The sequence below is a fragment of the Hyperoodon ampullatus genome (genome assembly GCF_949752795.1).
Source record: "Hyperoodon ampullatus genome assembly, chromosome: 3".
NCBI classification, from domain to species: domain Eukaryota; kingdom Metazoa; phylum Chordata; class Mammalia; order Artiodactyla; family Ziphiidae; genus Hyperoodon; species Hyperoodon ampullatus.
In genome coordinates, this window is record NC_136916.1 from 34,741,265 (window position 1) to 34,759,861 (window position 18,597).

Sequence of the window (18,597 nt, forward strand, 5' to 3'; positions counted from 1 at the left end):
ACCCAAAATAAATAGCTCCAAAATCTGTTGGGTCATGGAAGGCACTCTGTTGTGCCTTCTGACTCCTATTTTAAGAGGACAGGCACAGTAGATAGAAGAAGAAGAAGATAGCAAACAACTAAGGGAGGATCATAGTATGTCCTGGATGTTGAAAACTAGAGTAAGGCGAGCCTACCAAGTAACAGAGTTAAAGACAACAAAAAGGGTCACAGCTACAACTTGGAGAGGCCAGTGTAACATTAATACAGGACAGCAAGAAGGCCAGGGTTGGTTCTCAACACCTACGTTACCTCCATTCTCTTCAGTAAGGAGAATGAGGAAGAAACTACAGCAAGTAGAACAAACATGATAGAAGAATGCTGAAGTTCAAGATAGCTGAGCAGTTGATAAGTACCTGGCCTTCTTAAACGAGTTCAAGTCTCCAAGACCAGAATTCTATCTCATGGCCCTAGAGAAATTTGCCCTTTTGAGAACTTGTGGATAGCAGGGTAGCTGCCAAACTACAGGTAAAAGGCAAATGATAAATGAACTTTTTTAAGGATAAAAGCACTGGTTTCCATAAACTACAGACTAGAAAGCCATACACTAATTTCCTACAGAATTTTAAGAAAACATTATAAAGGTTTGTATATATTTATAGAAGCATGAGGTAAACCTTTGGAGATGACACGGACTTTCTAACACAAAATGCTATCAACCTAAGCTTATTTCTTCTTATAAGATGGTTGGTAAGTTGATAATCAGGGGAATGCAATATATACAAAGGACCTCAACTTCATCACAACATTCAATTCACTACTTATTGAGTTTCACTTCTCACCAGACAAGAAAAGGACACATGAAAAAAAATTTTTTAATGAATCAATGTGTGAAGATTATGGTGTTGAGGGACTTCCCTGGTGGCGCAGCGGTTAAGAATCCGCCTGCCAATGCAGGGGACATGGGTTTGAGCCCTGGTCCAGGAAGATCCCACATGCCACGGAGCAACTAAATAAGCCCATGTGCCACAACTACTGAGCCCACGTGCCACAACTACTGAAGCCCACGTGCCTAGAGCCTGTGCTCTACAACTGCAATGAGAAGCCGGCACACGGCAATGAAGAGTAGCCCCTGCTCGCCGCAACTAGAGAAAGCCCGTGCACAGCAATGAAGACCCAATGCAGCCAAAAATAAATAAATAAAAAAGATTATGGTGTTGAGACTTCTTTTTCTTGGCATTAAAAAAACCCCAAACTTCCTTCACTATTGTTGTAATGTTTATTATGTATTTTACACACACACACACACACACACACACACACACACACACACACACACACAACCTAAGGGGAGAAATTAATTGTATAGACCCAGTTTACTCGTATGTAAATATAGGAGTTCTACATAATTTCAGTCACTAAAATTTAAATCCAGCTTTTGGGGGAACAAAATAGAAAGACAAACTCATTTAAAAAAAAATGAGTTTGATCCTAACTTCTCACAAGTGAATGACAAGATGCAACTGCTGAACTGCATTAAAAGAAGAACGCTGTACCGCATGTGGGAGGTAGCAGTGTATCTGTGTCTGTACGGGTGAGATGGTATCTGGGGTGCTGTTTATGGCTGCTTTATTTAAGAGGGAGGCTGACCAAAGGAAGTATGTCCAAAGGACAGCAACTGGAACAATGGAAGGATTAAAAAAAATCATATCCTGAAAACCAGGTGAAGGATGTGGAGCGTTTTCCCCTAGATATAAAACTAGAAAACGAATGCTCCCCTCAAATATATGAAGTGCTACTGCATGTAAGAGGGACGAATGGTGGTATGAATGGTGAGAAACCAGCAGGAGACAAGACTTTTTTGCTCAATATGAGAAATACAGTTTAATCCCGGAACTGGCTGTGAGCTGCCCATCAACAGAAGTATTCAAGCAGAGGTGGTATAAGCATCTGTCAGCATAGGAGAGACTGGAGAAGACCTCTGAGGTCTTTTTCTGAAGGAATTAAGACTGCTTGATTCTAATTCTACCTCTGCCTTCTCAAATTAAGAAGGTTCTCAATGGAAATGTGAAGAACACCTGGGAATGGTCTAGATCGGTGTTCCTCGAACTAAGCTACGGATTCCGTGAGATGTTAATAGGATGCTGTATTCAAGTAAGGTTGAGAAACACCACATATTCCAGGCCGTATCTGCAAATCTGACTCACAGCACATACTGGCTTTAAGCCATCCCAGAGTAACCAAATCTATGTACCTGTGTTTAACTCAACTGTTTTTGAAATGCTGCTATGGGTGCTCAGTTCCTCTCACAGGAACCTTACTGTGATGCAAGGCTAAATTTCTTTTTGGGGAAGAAAACCCCCAACAATTTAGATTTATGCTTTTAGGAATTAATCGGCAAAAGAACCTTACCAAAAAGAATGTAAAGGAACCACGTATTGACTCAAAGGACCTCAGAGCTCGAGAAAACACAACAATTTGGTCCACTCGCTCATCCAATTCTCATCTCAATTCCCCCTTCTACCCTCCTCACCGCTGAAGCAGTTCCACGATCTCAAGAGGGTAAAGAGAACTACCGTGTGCCAGGCATGGTTCTAGGTCCCATATTTGTGTTCTCATGCTACTCTTCACAACCTCCAATGAATTATTACCTTCTGTTTCAGAGGTGAAGAAAATAAGTCTCACTGAAGTAAAATCTGTCAAAAGTCAAAATAGCTACCAAGTGCCAGGGTTCAATGTCTCCTGAGATCTTAAAGGTTCTTCTCCCAAAGACAGAAAAATCAGCAGTAGGATCTGATATAATAGTTAGCAGTGGATAAAGTCCCAAATAATTTTCTTCTTCAGAAGACACCCAGAATTCACAGAAGCGCTTTGTGTTAGGAGTACGAGAATGTCACCTTATTCTCTGATCATTGTCACAACTTTGGTTACCCAGACTGATATGGTTATTCCCTTGTGAAAAACTACTGCACGGGTTTGGATGGTAAAATATATGAGAAGTTTAAACCTCATTTACCAGACCTTCTGTTGCAGAAAAGTCTTTCTATTTTAAAAAAATAAAATATCCTAAGTTGGCAAAACTTCCACTCCCTTGCCCCCAAGATTTTAATATTTAAGGCCTCTGGCTTTCTAAGATCTTAGTTCCTGAAAATCAGATGATAATGTAGCTTCTGCAAAAAAAAATATTAAATGAGTTTAAGCTTTCTGATCTGGGAGACTTCCGCTGTTATTCATGGTATTTCTCAGTCTTTACCTTTCTTGCCTTACCGAGAACATCACTGGTGGCCATGATGTCACACGTGTACATTGCTGCCATCAGACGCTGAGGTTTCACTTGCAGTGCATAGCGACAGGCTTCCTTCATGGTGGCAATGAGCTGTCCTGAGAAGGGTCCATAGCAGTCGGTGAGTGAAGACTCTCCTTTCTGGGAAGCCTTCTTCTCAAATGGCTCGGAGCAGCCACCTTGTAGGTCTTGGTGTTCATCTCTACCAGAACAGGTTTCACCTTCCCCCTGTCCCTCTTTTACCAGATCACTTTGTTCTTGATTCTGTTTATCACTTACTGTTTGGTCTTCAAATTTACTTAGGTCCCATTTTTCCAGAACAAAACAGACACCCATGAGAGGCTCCTCACACATGGGGCCAGAGAGGGTTGCTAGCTGGAAGCCACTCACGATGCTATTGCCCAAATCTCGATATCTACTGGCTTCTTTTGAAGCTTTGCCATCTGGGCCTGTCCACACTGAATTCTGAAAATCTTTAGTTTTATTTACTAATATGTTGGGCCCACATTTTCTTGGGCCAAATGACCAGATTTGGTCAACAGTGTTCCTCCATTTTCTCCCTGTTAGATGTTGCTCTAGTTTTCCTTTGAATTCCCAAATTTTCTCTTGGGTCTTCTGGTGAATCATCTGAGTGTTTTTACCCTCATTCAAAGAGGATATCAATTGCTCCATAGAACGAATCAAATCACTATTTTCTTCCAGAATCTGAGTGACTTCTTCTGGAAGGGGCATGGCTCGAACACTGAGTGTGGCAAGTTTATTGGGGGTTGTCATGGTGATTAGCCCACCAGAGTAAACTTGGATTCCTTCAGGGATTCTGTTTTGATCTTCTTTTGTTTGGTGTATGACTGCAACTTTTTGTTGTTTGCCTATTTCTTCATTGACCATGTCAACTTTGGGGGGTTTTGTGATTGTTTCTCTGAATGGAATAATGGGTTCAGATACACTGATTTGAATCTTTGCAAACCTACAGAGTCAAGAGAAATAACACAAGGTTATAAACAAAATGGCATCAAAATGCCCATGTAGAAATATTACATAATGAATATTCTGCAAAAACATAGAAATATAAAAATTATTTTACTAGGAAATATTGGTAATTTACATTATATCAGAATTCAAAAACCACTTTCATTTCAGATTCAAAAGACCACCTCTAATGGGAACAGACCTTCAGGGAGTTCTTTGCATATACTAGAATCTCACTGCTTTGTTCATTCTCAAAATAAATAAACCATGTATTTAGATAAGAATGTTCTGAGTGGAGAATAAATGTTTTAATAAGATTTTACATGAGTTCTTTAAAATAATATCTGCCACTTTAAGAATCTGGAGAAGAACAGCTCAATGATTATAACTCTAAAGAGACAAAAAAAAAAAAAAAAAATCACAGAACTTCAGGATATCCAGTCAAATCCTGACAGTGGATTTGGCTTTGATGTGGCTCATGGTGAGGCTGGCAAGACCTAGGAGTTTGTCTAGAGTAGCACTCTCCAAAAGATCTTTCTGAAATAATGGAAATGTTCTATATCTGTACTATGATTACAGAGATATGTGGCTAGTACAACTGGGGAAACAAAGTTTTTATTTCATTTAATTTTTTTTTTTGCGGTACACAGGCCTCTCACCACCGTGGCCTCTCCCGTTGTGAAGCACAGGCTCCGTACACGCAGGCTCAGTGGCCATGGCCCACGGGTCCAGCTGCTCCGCGGCATGTTGGATCCTCCCGGACCGGGGTACGAACCCGTGTCCCCTGCATCAGCAGGCAGACTTTCAACCACTGCGCCATCAGGGAAGCCCCCATTTAATTTTAATTACATTTAAATAGCCACACGTAGCTACTGAACATTTGAAATGCGGCTAATATGACTGAGGGACTGAATTTTTAACCTTATTTAATCTTAATTTAATTTAAAATAGCCATATGTGGTTAGTGGCTACTCTACTAGACAGCATAGGTCTTGAACCTCATAGGTCTTGAACCTCAGGCTGGCAGAAAGCCCCCTTTCTCACAATGTGTCAAGCTTATTAGTTTCATGCTGCACTTTCTTCCAGATGAGTTACAAGTTCACAGAGGGCAGATTCTGGAAACTGGTATGGTCTGATTCTGATGACAATGAAACCACGCAATCTTTCTTTTTCTCTTATTTTCTGTTTACCTCATTCCCAGGTAATACTAAAGGTTTGGTCTGGTCTACTATGGGCAAGGTGGATGGACATATGTATAAATGTACATATATATGTATGCACACATACATAAATGAGTGTGTATGTATACATATATAAGAAATTTTTGGATTTTGGAACAATGCTTTTTCCCTGGGAAATGTTATTCAGTAAGGAAATTAAATACTAAAAGTAAAAGGTTTTGAAATGCTTACTTTTGATTCTAGACTTGCTTTTGCTTTCTATATTTTGTGAGTTTAGGGCAGGAATTTGGTTTATCTGATTTCATACTTTGTGATAAAATTGAAAACTCAATGAATGGACGGTTTTCTAAAAATGTTACCAAAACTGATTTTAGAATACAGAACCTGAATAGATCATAATGTATGGAAGAAAATTAAAATTTTCTAAAAATAAAAGTCACTTCCAAGAAAGGTTTTGGTTTTGCCAGTGAGTTTGTTTACTTTCAAGGATTAGTTTATTCCAATGCTATATACATTGTTGCAGAATACACAAGATGGATGTCTACCTGACACTGTATTCATTTAAAATTACTCTGATACTTGAACCTGACAAAGACAGCAGACATACACAAAACTGTAGCTCAAGCTTACCCAAGAACTGAGATATAAAATCTAAGATAAAATAACAATGACAAAAATGGATATATATGTGTGTGTTTTGGGTTTTTTTTACTGATCACTTATTATGTATGAGGCACTGTGTTAAGTGGTTTACATGTGATTTCTTTAGTAGGTATATTATTATCCTCATTTTGTAGAGGAGAAAATCAAATAAGAAAGGTCAAATAACTTCTCCAAAGTCACAGAGCTAGTAAGCTGGGTTTCAAATCGAGGTCTGACCTCAGAATCTACGCTCTTAGCCATTATGCTATAATGAAAAATCCAATTAAACAGCATATTAAAGGAATAATTCACTGCAACACTAAGTAGTTTTTATTGTAGGTTCTAAAACTTGATTTGTATTAGGACATCTGTTAAAATATCACATTAAAAGTGTCTAATAGGGCTTCCCGGTGGTGCAGTGGTTGAGAGTCCGCCTGCCGATGCAGGGGACGTGGGTTCATGCCCCAGTCCGGGAGGATCCCACATGCCGCGGAGCGGTTGGGCCCGTGAGCCATGGCCGCTGAGCCTGCGCGTCCGGAGCCTGTGCTCCACGGCGGGAGAGGCCACAACAGTGAGAGGCCCGCGTACCGAAAGAAAAAAAAAAGTGTCTAATAAAGTAATCTATGTAACCATCTTTAAAAATGCTAAATTGGCATTCAATAAAATTTAATACCCAATCCTGGTTTTTTAAAAAAGAAAAGCACTTAGAAATCTTAGAAACAGGAAAATATTTTTTTAGTTATCTTTATTTAGAGAAAATATGTTCAACATACTTAGAACATTCAAGAAAACCAACTGCACAGCTTTGAAACTATGAGAGTTGAGTACTATGACACTGTCTTATTTTCCTCCTACTTACCATAAGGTCCTATTTACCATAGGGTCAAAAGGGCTACTAAAAGTCATATTAGTCCTTCCAGTTTCTAAGGTTCCCAAGAATTCTTCCATAGTCGTCACTTATAAGATTAATTAAAATCACTCCACACCATGGAAGGGGACGTGTGCGTTTGGTTTTCACACCTACAAAGTGCCTCAGGGCTAAAGTTTCTTTAAATCTTGGCAGTGCAGAGCCTGTGATTACTTCAAAAGAAGTGCAGTAGACTCCGACTACATCAGCAATTTCCTGTGGCTTCCTGCCATATCTGATCATGACTACCTTGAGAGGTGTAGGATAAGAGCTCTGACAGTTTCTCTGGCCTAGAGATCACAGGAGCCTCCTTGTCTCCCACAAATGTACATAACGCATTCCTGCACATGTGTATCAAAGTCAAAAAAGCTTATATATTAGAAGGCATAGGCTCTGTCCTATGAGAGGTAAAAAAAACCCTCTAGCATTATATATATGTTCTTATTCTAAGTATATAATTGTAAAATTTAACAGTCATATAGAACAGTACACAAAACAAAACTCTACTGGATCTATGACTTATCACAACATGAACACCATGTAAATAAACCACTACTCAAGTTAAGAAACAGAACATTACTAGCCCTCAGAAGGCCCCGTTATGCATTCTCCCAACCCCATGAAGGTAACTGCTATCTTGATTTTCATTGTAATCCATTTTAAATTATTTTTTTATCACCTAAACATAAAACCCCCATACTGTATATAGTTCAGTTTGGCCTGCTTTTTGGACTTTATATGAATAGAATCAAACATTTTTTTCTTCAATTGTCTTCTCTTGCTCAATATTATGTTGTGAAATTCATCCATGTTTGCATAGTTAGCTTGTTCACTGAGATTATTCTATAAAATTCCATGGTATGGATTTACCGTAATTTATTTGTTTATGCATTTTATTTTGAGGTTTTTCCAGTTTTTGGCTATTAAAATTTTTGTTGCTATGAATATTATTGATGCACATTTGTCCAGCTTTGTGTTAAGTATATATAGAATAGAAATGGGAATAGATTTGCCAAGCCGTAGGAAATAACTATCTCCTACCTTAGTAGATAATGCCCAAACTACATACCAAAGTAGTTGTACCAACTCACACTCCCACTAGTTGTGTAGGTGAATTCCTACATCTTTGCTCTACATCTTTGCCACCATTTGATGCTGTCACTTTAAAAAATTTCAACCACAAATAAGTAATTCAACTAAAATCAGTTTTAGATTTAAAGGGGGAATTTTACTTGAAATATAATTCTAAGTACCATAAAGCATTATTTTTAAAGAGGAGTTAATGGCCTGAGAAATGTAAGGTTATTTAACATTGGGTTTTAATTTGGTAGCAAAGAGTGTGAAAAGAGAGAAAATAAGTTAATTCAAAAACTCCAAAAAATAACTTAACATTTCAATACTATTAAGAAAAAAACCCTCTGAGAATTAAGTTACTATTTTAAAATACATTATGCCTTATGATTTATCCAATTAGGATTATTCTCTAATCAACATTATAATTATACCTTCAGAAATTCTAAGAAAATGGTGACAACATGAAAGAGATGGAAAAACCTACCTTCCAATTTTGTACTAATTATGGCTATAAAAACATTTAAAGAAACCCAAATGGATGGTGCTGCAAGAGCAGCTCTTCTTATTCTACTGTATTATTATTATTAGTAGTAAAGTAGTACTGCACTACAACAACAACTATTACTACTACTACTACTACCACCACCACCAATTTTACTAGGTTGTTTTAAGGATTAAATGAGACACACAGAGTTCAACACAGTGACTAACATGTAGTATTTAGTATGTAATCATGTTGATTATTTATAATTATTATTTTAGCTATAATTATTATTATGGTTATTAAAGTCCCAGAAAATTGAAAAATAAAAGGAAGGAAGGCCATTACAGGGTGATTCATCAAAGAAAAACAAATGGCCAATAAACATATTAAAACATGTTTCAGGGACTTCCCTGGTGGTGCAGTGGTTAAGAATCCGCCTGCCAATGCAGGGGACACGGGTTTGAGCCCTGGTCCGGGAAGATCCCACATGCCGCGGAGCAACTAAGCCCGTGCGCCACAACTACTGAGCCTGTGCTCTAGAGCCCGTGAGCCACAACTAATGAGCCTGCGTGCCGCAACTACTGAAGTCCACGCACCTAGAGCCCGTGCTCCACAAGAAGAGAAGCCACTGCAATGAGAAGCCTGTGCACCGCAATGAAGAGTAGCCCCCGCTTGCCGCGACTAGAGAAAGCCTGCGCGCGGCAACAAAGACCCAACACAGCCAAAAATAAATAAATTAATTAAAAAAAAGTTTCAGTATCATTACTAAGTACAGAAAGTGTATAGTAACAATGAACACCTTTTATTCGTCTTCAGGTTGGTTAAATTTTTAAAAATTATGATATACAGGGCTGGCAAAAGTTTGGGAAAAGAGACACTTTCAAATACATCTTGTTAGTTTCAGTGTAAACTGGAACAGCCTTTCTTAAGGATAATATGGATCATAAGCTTAAAAAATATGCCAGCAATATAATATGCCACCTTTTGAATCAGCAATTATACTTCCAGAAGTTTATCTTAACCAAATAATCAGAGCTATGTATAGATATCTGTAGGTATTTGAATACACCTAGAACAGACTAGGGATTTATGGACCCAAATGTAATGGTCATAGTTATCTCTGTATGGTAACTGAATGACTCTTTTTATTCTTCTGTATTTCCCTAATTGCTACAATAAACATATATTACCTTTGGAATAAAGAGGAAAAATGTAATTTACAAAAAGTTATTTGGGATGCCTATTTTATGACACTTATGTATCACCATGATAGAGAAATATAAAGATTTACCAAAGGTTTACACTGTAGAGACCACATCAATAAGGAAAGGAAGTCTATCCTAATTGCAGCCTATGCTTACAAAATACGATTTTGTTTTGCTGCCCTGATATGCTGTGTGTGTATATGCTTAAAGTAAAATACATATATATGAAAATATTTTATGACTCAAACTAAAAATGCAAAATCATCCAAGTATAGCAGTGAATACTATTTGTCAGTTATTAAAAATTAAATCTATGATCCAGTAACACAACAACAGTTCATGTTTAAGTTGAGGGCACTTAATTTTTCTCCAAAGACAAACCACAGTGTAAGTTCAATGGGTTTAGGAAATGCTAAAGCATCCCACCGATTTGGGGGCTATCATTTCTTCATCTCTGTTATCACCTAACCTTTCTTTTAAGTCATCCAGGCATCGCTGAAGGTGGACTTCCCCTGCTGTGACTAAAACGTGCTCTCCCGTTTCCTGAATTAAAATCTGGACACAGGGATCAGCTTGGTTTAACAGTTTCATTCCTCTGACGAGCTGAGGCATTTCATCTAGGTTAACAAAATGAAATACTGATCAAATACAAGATAAGGACTAATATAATCTAAAGATAACATCTGTGAGAAAACTGAAGGGAAAAGTATAATGAAATAAACTCTTAAAATAATGGTTTATTGTTCTTCCAAATAATACAGCAATGTGAAGAAAACTACCCTCTAGTAATTTACCTGTACAGATAGCTCACGAGACACGTGTCACAAACATATCAGAGACTCCCAAATCTGATCTATGCCACTTCTTCAAACACTCAGCAAATATAAACTACCATCGTTATACTTGTAAATCCACCTAAATGTATTACACATGTATATATACCTAGAAATGTAACAGAACTCTTCCCAAACAGTACCTATAAAACTATAAAAGCAACAAATAAGCAAAGGAAGCATTCAATATGATACTCAATTCAAGAAACTGTACCAGAAGCTCGTATTTGAAATAATTATTGGGCTTCCCTGGTGGCGCAGTGGTTGAGAGTCCGCCTGCCAACCCAGGGGACACGGGTTCATGCCCCGGTCCAGGAAGATCCCACATGCCGCGGAGCGGCTGGGCCCGTGAGCCATGGCCGCTGAGCCTGCGCGTCCGGAGCCTGTGCTCCGCAACGGGAGAGGCCACAACAGTGAGAGGCCCACGTACCGCAAAAAAATAATAATAATAATTATTTATGAAACTGCTTGACACAACTGTGGATTTTAGAATAAAGCTGCCCTTTGGGTGAGAGGTGGGATACACTAAGCAGCCACTTTATCCCGTGAGCTATGGGTACCTTCTGCATGCCACTCTGCTGGTGCTTTCAGTATCTAATTGCTTGTTCCCTACAGTTCCTGGGGTACAGGTAGGGATTTGGAGCCACATCTTGAGTTCCGCTGCTTTTTCACACCTTTCATATGCGTGGTGGCCACTATTCACTCAAGGCAGGTCACAGGTATTCTCTTGTTACTACTTTAGCAGAGACCTTGGTTTTGAAGGCATTTTTACACAGTCTTGTTTCACTTCTACGTCTGAAGGAAGGACCCAGTTAATTCCTCAATGCTTGGTTTTCAACATGCCAAACAAACCAAACCACAGGAGCTTGCTGCAATCAGTGGTTTTTCAATATATTCTACCCAAGTTGACTACCCATATCTATTCCATATCTATTTGTTTCCCCATTATCTATTTATTCTTTAAATAAGCTTTTCTTAATGATAACTAACACTTTATAGTGCTAAGTGTGCCAGATAAGCACTTTACATATATGAACCCATTAACTATGAGGCAGTGATGATTACTGTTCTCATTTTATAGATGAGCAAACAGGCACAGAGAAGTTTAAGGAACCTGTGCTCAAGGTCACAGACACACTGGTTTTGAAGGCTGCAGGCAGACAGCCATAGCGCCACACTCCATAATGGGTGTCGGCACCCTCACAGGTCATGGTCATGAGCCACATATGGGATGCATAAAATGCTGACGGAAGACAGGGAGTGGGATTTCACTGTATGTGGGGGTGACGGATGTACCCTCATGTTTTCCTTTTCAGCATTTGTAGTTTTCCTTTGCCTAATTCAGTGGACAGATATTATCTAGTGTTAAGTTAACCTTCACAGAATTTGAAATATGGCTTAAAAAGATTCTTGCATGAAGGCCACTAATAATACATATCACACAAACCCAAGGGAATAATTTTAAAAAAAATGACAAAGCTTTTGTCAGCTCTCCATCACCAAATTACAAAGTACAAAACAATGTTACCAGTATGAGGACCTAATAAATTCTTTTTAAAATTTTTCCTTATAAATTTATTTGTTTATTTTTGGCTGCATTGGGTCTTCGCTGCTGTGTGTGGGCTTTCTCTAGTTGCGGCGAGCGGGGGCTACTCTTTGTTGCAGTGCGCAGGCTTCTCATTGCGGTGGCTTCTCTTGTGGCGGAGCATGGGCTCTAGGCACGCAGGCTTCAGTAGTTGTGGCTCGCGGGCTCTAGAGCACAGGCTCAGTAGCTGTGGCTTGCGGGCTCTGGAGCGCAGGCTCAGTAGTTGTGGCGCATGGGCTTAGTTGCTCCGTGGCATGTGGGATCTTCCCGAACCAGGGCTTGAACCCGTGTCGCCTGCACTGGCAGGCGGATTCTTAACCACTGCGCCACCGGGGAAGTCCACAAATTCTTAAGAAAACAAAAACAAAAAACCCACTCACATTCACACACACACTTAAATCTGTCACTTCAAGGCAAAGGTGACAGTGTAACAATAAGCAAAGAAGAAGCTTTTTCAAAAGAAATTTGGCCTGTCTGACCAATAGAATACTGCAGAAGTGATATGTGATTCCTAAGGCTAGCTAACAAAAGGTACTGCAGCTTCTGTTTTAGTGTCTTGGACTACTGGCTAAAGCCAGTAACCATACGGTGCTCTAGGAAAATCAAGCAGCCATGAGGAGAGGTCCCCAGCAAGCACCAACTTATGAGCACCTGTGAGTGAACCACCGTGGAAGTCCAGTTAAACCTTCAGACGGCTGCAGCCTGCTGTGATATATGACTACAGCTGCATGAGACATCCCCAAACTGAACCCTTCCAAAACTCCTGACCAAAGGAACTGTGAAAAATAATAAGTGATTACTGTTCTTTTAAGTCACCAAATTTTGGAGTCATATGTTAGGCAGTATTACATAACTAATGCAACTATAAACCACAATCATAAATAAATAATACATATTCACCTATTTATATATACAGTGCATGTCTCCATCAAATACAAATAAGAATATTTTAAAGACAGTTATTTCATTTTCATCTCAATTTTTAAAGCAATTTCTATGTTTGTGTGTATTTCATAATGTACATAAAACATCAGCACAAAAGTTCATGTATCTATATAAACATATGTATAGAGGGCTCTTTTCTTTTAACTGATATGGATAAAGGATGAAAAAATTCTGGAAACCAGTAACTCTGCTCTCAGGTAAACAGAATTTCTTGGATTCCTAAAAATAAAGATCCAGAGGCAGGAGTCTGAATCCTGACTCAACCACTTACTAACTGCTAACTGTAAGGCCATGGGCAAGTTAACTATCTTCTCTAAGCTTCAGTTTACCTCATGTGAAGATGAGGATAAAAAATAGCACACGGCTGTTGAGAAGATTAAATGAGATAATGTCATATCCTTAGAATGTAGCACACAGTAAGGATCAATGATGACGCTGAAAATAATAATGGCTTTGGGCATGTGGAGTTCTCTGTGTTTGGGTGTTGGATTTTGAGTAGACCCCGTGGGCACGGAGCAGAGTGGCAGCCACCATGACATCTGGACCTCAGCTTAGGAAGTCAGAGAAGGAAAAGTGGAAGAACAAATGCTCGGAATGCCTTCACACCAAAAGAAGAGTAAAAAGGCTGTCTTCTAGATTAGTTAACCCAGTTTGTCAGCATGAAAAAGACAAGAGGGCCTGGGGACACATGTTCTATTCAGAAATAAACAATGCAACTGCCCAGTGCTTCTCAGGGGCAGTACTACCAGGAAGTTGAGGTATAGGAGGGTGGGACATCCCAATAGTCATTAGACATGTAATCCGTAAAGAGAGGGGCTATTGCCCCAAAGTAAGGATGGGCATAAGAACTAGGGCAAAGAGTAAAGAGACAATATCCTCTGAGGGCTCAGAGGAATGAGACTAGCATCATGAGAAGTATTCCCAGACATTCTAAATGTAAAATAAGATGTTGACATTGTAGTAACAAGAAGACAGAACAATGGGTATAAACTTCAGACATGGAAATATAGAATGGGGTACACTTCAATAACATAATCAAGAATACGCATGGCAAATCCAGCAAGAACAATATACTTGATTGGGAAAAGTAGCAATGCTCCTTTTAAAATTATGAAGAAAACTGGGTGCCCCTTCTATCATTTTAGTTTATTTTTTACAAAGTTCAGAAAAATCTAATGCAACACATATGAGGAAATAAATTTTGGCACTCAGATGGACAATGTTAAGTAATTCTGTTTATTAGATTACCTTGTTTATGAGAAAGAAATTAATCTTACTGAGTCTGCTATGGGACAGGAAGTAAGCTAGGTACTAGGATCTCTCATCTCATGTAGCCAAAGCTGTACAGAAGGTGGCCCTTTAGGACTGGGCTTTTACTCGGCTTGGATAGTAGCACAGAGTAGCACATAGCTATCACACAGACTCCAGAAAATTATACATTTCTCTTAAAACATTATAGCTTAAATTTCTTTAATCCCTGTTTTAAAAGTAAGAAATAAGATTTAAATAAATACTAGAAACACCTAAGAATAAATAATGGTTGCCAGACTCAAATGTTACAACTTAAATAAAACTGAGCTTTCTTATATTGTATGTGCTTCTTAGGGCTGGAGGCAGTTAGCAAGTAGAATAAAAGAACAAACCATGAGGGGCCGGGATCTGGAAAAACCCACAAAGAGGAAGCAGGCATTACACAGAATGGGGTAAATCCATGCAACAACCAAAGGCACTGTCAGTCCACAATGACAGCCCAGAAAGCATGGCTGTCTGAGGCCCAAGGCAGATAGCTATTTACTAAGACTGAGCCCAAAGGCCAAAGATGCAGTCCTCCAAATACATGTCTGCTCAAGGGTCCCAGGGATCCTCAATGGCTAGAATATGTCTTAGGAACTGAGGCAGAGACAAGCTTTCAGAAGGTCCCAGCTCTGGGGAGAGGAGGGATATACAGATGCAGGGGCAACGAGGCCATTATATACCTCAACAGAAAACTGCCATTTTACACATTTGTTCTCTGGTTTCCTTAAAGCAGTCTGGAGATTCTTCACTGACTACCACTAAGCACTGGGAACAGCAAAGTCACAGGGACTAGGGGGGTTAGTGAAAATCATGGGAAGTAAAATATAAGAATCAATGAAGATTGGCCAGGCAAATGGTATAAACCAAAGACTTAAGAATTAGTTATTATAGGGACTGGCATATGTAGGTGTCACACAGCCAGACAGAAAGAAGCAGGAAGTGCTTTCTAAACAAAGAGGAAATGCTCAGTGTCCAGATAATCTAGCAAACCTAGAGGGAAGAGGATATGAATTTTGAACCAAGGAGTTTGGGATAAGATTCTAAGAACCATTCACATAAAACATGAACTTTGCTGAGACACCACCCTGTGCCAGGGTTCTGGGGGATGCAGAGATGACCCTGTTTCTGCCATAAAGAAGAATACAGTCTCCCTGGAGGGCGAAGGTGCCTAAAGACTCCCAGTTCCTAAGACAGAGGTTAGATTCCCCTCAAAATGTTGGTGGTCTGTATGGCCTCATGGCTGGGCAGGTTACTCCTATTATATACCTTCATGAAAATTCATAGTCTACTACTGAAACAAATCATGAGGAACCAAGCATTAAATGCAAGTATTTTTAAAATGTAATGAACATCACACGCTTTTAAAAACAAGGTGATCTTACTTGGGTGTTTCGGTTCAACAGCAACCCTCACAATAGGGGTGGCTTCAAAGTTGAGTGGTATAAATGGCGGGCAGGATGGCAAGGTACACAGTGTTGCTGATTTCAGCACAAAGTCTTGAAGGCCTCCTATTCCTGCAGGGAGGAAAAGATCCATGGAGTCAATAAAAGATGATAAATTCTGAATTTATGTTAGAAAAATAACAACATCAACCCAGTATATATGTCACAGAGAAAAAACACTAAACAAATTGGGCTAAAACATACCTACTTTGACCACAGAAATGATCATGTCCAGAAGCATATGTCTGAAAATACTAATTACTTTTTAAATTGTAACTCTTAGTTTTTAAAATACATTAATTTGGGCTTCCCTAGTGGCGCAGTGGTTGAGAGTCCGCCTGCCGATGCAGGGGACACGGGTTCGTGCCCCGGTCCAGGAGGATCCCACATGCCGCGGAGCGGCTGGGCCCGTGAGCCATGGCCGCTGAGCCTGCGCGTCCGGAGCCTGTTCTCCGCAACGGGAGAGGCCACAGCAGTGAGAGGCCCGCGTACCACAAAACAAAAAACAAACAAACAAATAAAATAAAATGCATTAATTTGATGAAGATGAGTCTCTACTGAAATAATCTCTTTTGCCAAATCTACTTGCTTGTGGGTAAAGGGGATTTAGAGAGGAGAATATCAGTTATTCCCCCACCTCCCTCTCTTGCCCACTCTCCACTTCAGGCTCCTGGCTGATAGTTGCATAAGGCTCTAAAGCATACATATTTGTCTTTGAGCAGATAGGAGCAGAGAGAATGCCCCAAAAAAGTGAGATGAAGGGGTCATATTGAACCTCACATCCAAAGTAAGAGCAGACAACATTTTAGAACAAATTAAGAAACACAAGGGCGATTTTTGTGCTTTGAGGTTAAAGAATTAAGAATTGAAGAGGGCGTGGAAGGGGAGGCTACCTGTTTTAGGGGGAGGTGACATAGGAGAAAGGGGCAGGGATATTTAATCAGCAGTCTGCTTTTGCATCTCGAGCTTAGCAACAACTATGAAAAGGAAACAAAGAAAACAGCTTTGTACCTTCAGCTGACAAATGGATGTATAGGTACAGGGCGCCGGGGTGCCATACAATCGACCATGCAGCCTGGTGGAGGGAACTGAATCTGACTACACACTGTGAAAAGCCTCCTCCCACCGCCCCTTCTGAATGCCTCCAGAATTCACCATCCCACCACATTAAGGGATCGCTCCAACTGTAAGAACACCTTCCTTACATTAGGCTGAAACGTGTTTCCCCCATCTCTACACATTGTTCTTAGTTCAGTTCTCCAAAGGTCCTCAGAAAACGTGCTTCAACTTTTACCAGCTACCCTTTGGATTTCAAAGGCATCTGTCAGATCCTTTTACTCTTTTCCTGCCTCACACTAAACCTCATTAGCTCCTTTAACTGTTTAGCTCATGACATGATTTCTAGACCTTTCGTGTGCAGGGGATCCTCTTCAGACTAAAGTTTCCAAGGAGCTAAATTCATTCCCAGTGCCTCTGGTTTATTTATTTGGTCAAGGTCTAAACTCATTGCTGTCCTTCTTAGCCTAGCACACAGAAAGACCTATACCTGGCCATAGCTTCTTGATAATGTCCTCCATGTACCATGATGTAACACATCTGGGTCTGCCCAAGTTTCCACCAAGTCTCCTAGAAATAACAACATCTCCCATGAGGCTAGGGGTTTAGGAAAACCCCACAGTAAATATTCTCTTTCAAACCTCATCCATCCTGCTTCTGACCTCTGACTAGCATGCATTTCCTTCCTGCACACACAGCACATGGTTTCAATGAAAAGATAAATGCTGGTCTCTTCTCTGTATCACCAGGGATGCAGGCTGCAGAAGGTCAGTATATTTTGAACACTGTCTCTTTAAACTTCTGGTTTACATTTTGCTGTTCAAATCACCAAATCTATTCTTGCTATTTAGATATGCCCAGATTTGTGAACAGATTAAAAAACATGAAAAAACTGAAACAAAAGAAGTCAATACCACAGTATTCCTAGTCAAGATTAAGACTTTATGGAAAAAGTTATGCTCCAAAGATAGTAAAAAAGTCACTATCCGTAATATGCCACTATTTTAACAAATTTTTTAATATAATTTAAAAATCTAAGAAAGGAACCATTAGAGTTATTTGGCTGAATCACAATAAAATGATTTAAAAATCACTTTGAGAATTTCTTGATGTACTATCAGATAATTATTAAGTGTACAACTTGATATTTATACAAAAAACACTTTAAAACAAACTTTCCGTTTTAAAAATAATGCCATCAGGTACAATTTTGAAAAAAAAAATGAAACAAAACAAAACAGATCACTGTAAACCCATAACCACACCATTTGAATACTGTCACTATATTCATTTGATGTATTTCCTTTTTTATTCCCTCCTCTACTGGCACACATAATTTACACTGTTATAATCTCCATATAATTCTGTCATTTTGTTTCTATTTAAATCACATGATTTTCACTTCAGTTGTTTACATCACAATTATATCAATCAAGGAGGTATAATTCCTTCACATAAAGTTCACGTGCTAAAGCACTTTTCAACTGGGATTGGAGCTGCACAATGTGTTCCCTTCAGGGAATCATTTTAGAAGTTTTGGGATGGGAAAAGTGATAGGTCAGAAAAAAAATATGCAAAATTAGCATGGCATGAATTTGTTTCAAGGATTAAAGAGGGTTCAAAGCTTTTTCCATGTATGTTTTTTAAAAAGGCGTATGACTTAAATAAAAGATAGAGAAAAAACAGGCTGATGAATATGGAGCAAAAGGAATTTACT

General features: G+C 39.2%; 1 protein-coding gene across 2 annotated transcripts in view; it reads right to left on the reverse strand.

Annotated features, from left to right (window-relative positions):
- The window catches only part of EFL1 (elongation factor like GTPase 1), a gene marked incomplete at its 5' end in the record, with an annotated part of 127,099 nt that overhangs the window by 17,007 nt on the left and 91,495 nt on the right, over positions 1–18,597 (reverse strand). For both annotated transcript variants that reach the window (XM_079701277.1, XM_079701276.1), the window contains 3 exons: positions 3,246–4,228; positions 10,193–10,340; positions 15,765–15,896. In XM_079701277.1, the coding sequence (XP_079557403.1) occupies positions 3,246–4,228; positions 10,193–10,340; positions 15,765–15,896 (1,263 nt within the window). The remainder of the gene's footprint in view (positions 1–3,245; positions 4,229–10,192; positions 10,341–15,764; positions 15,897–18,597) is intronic.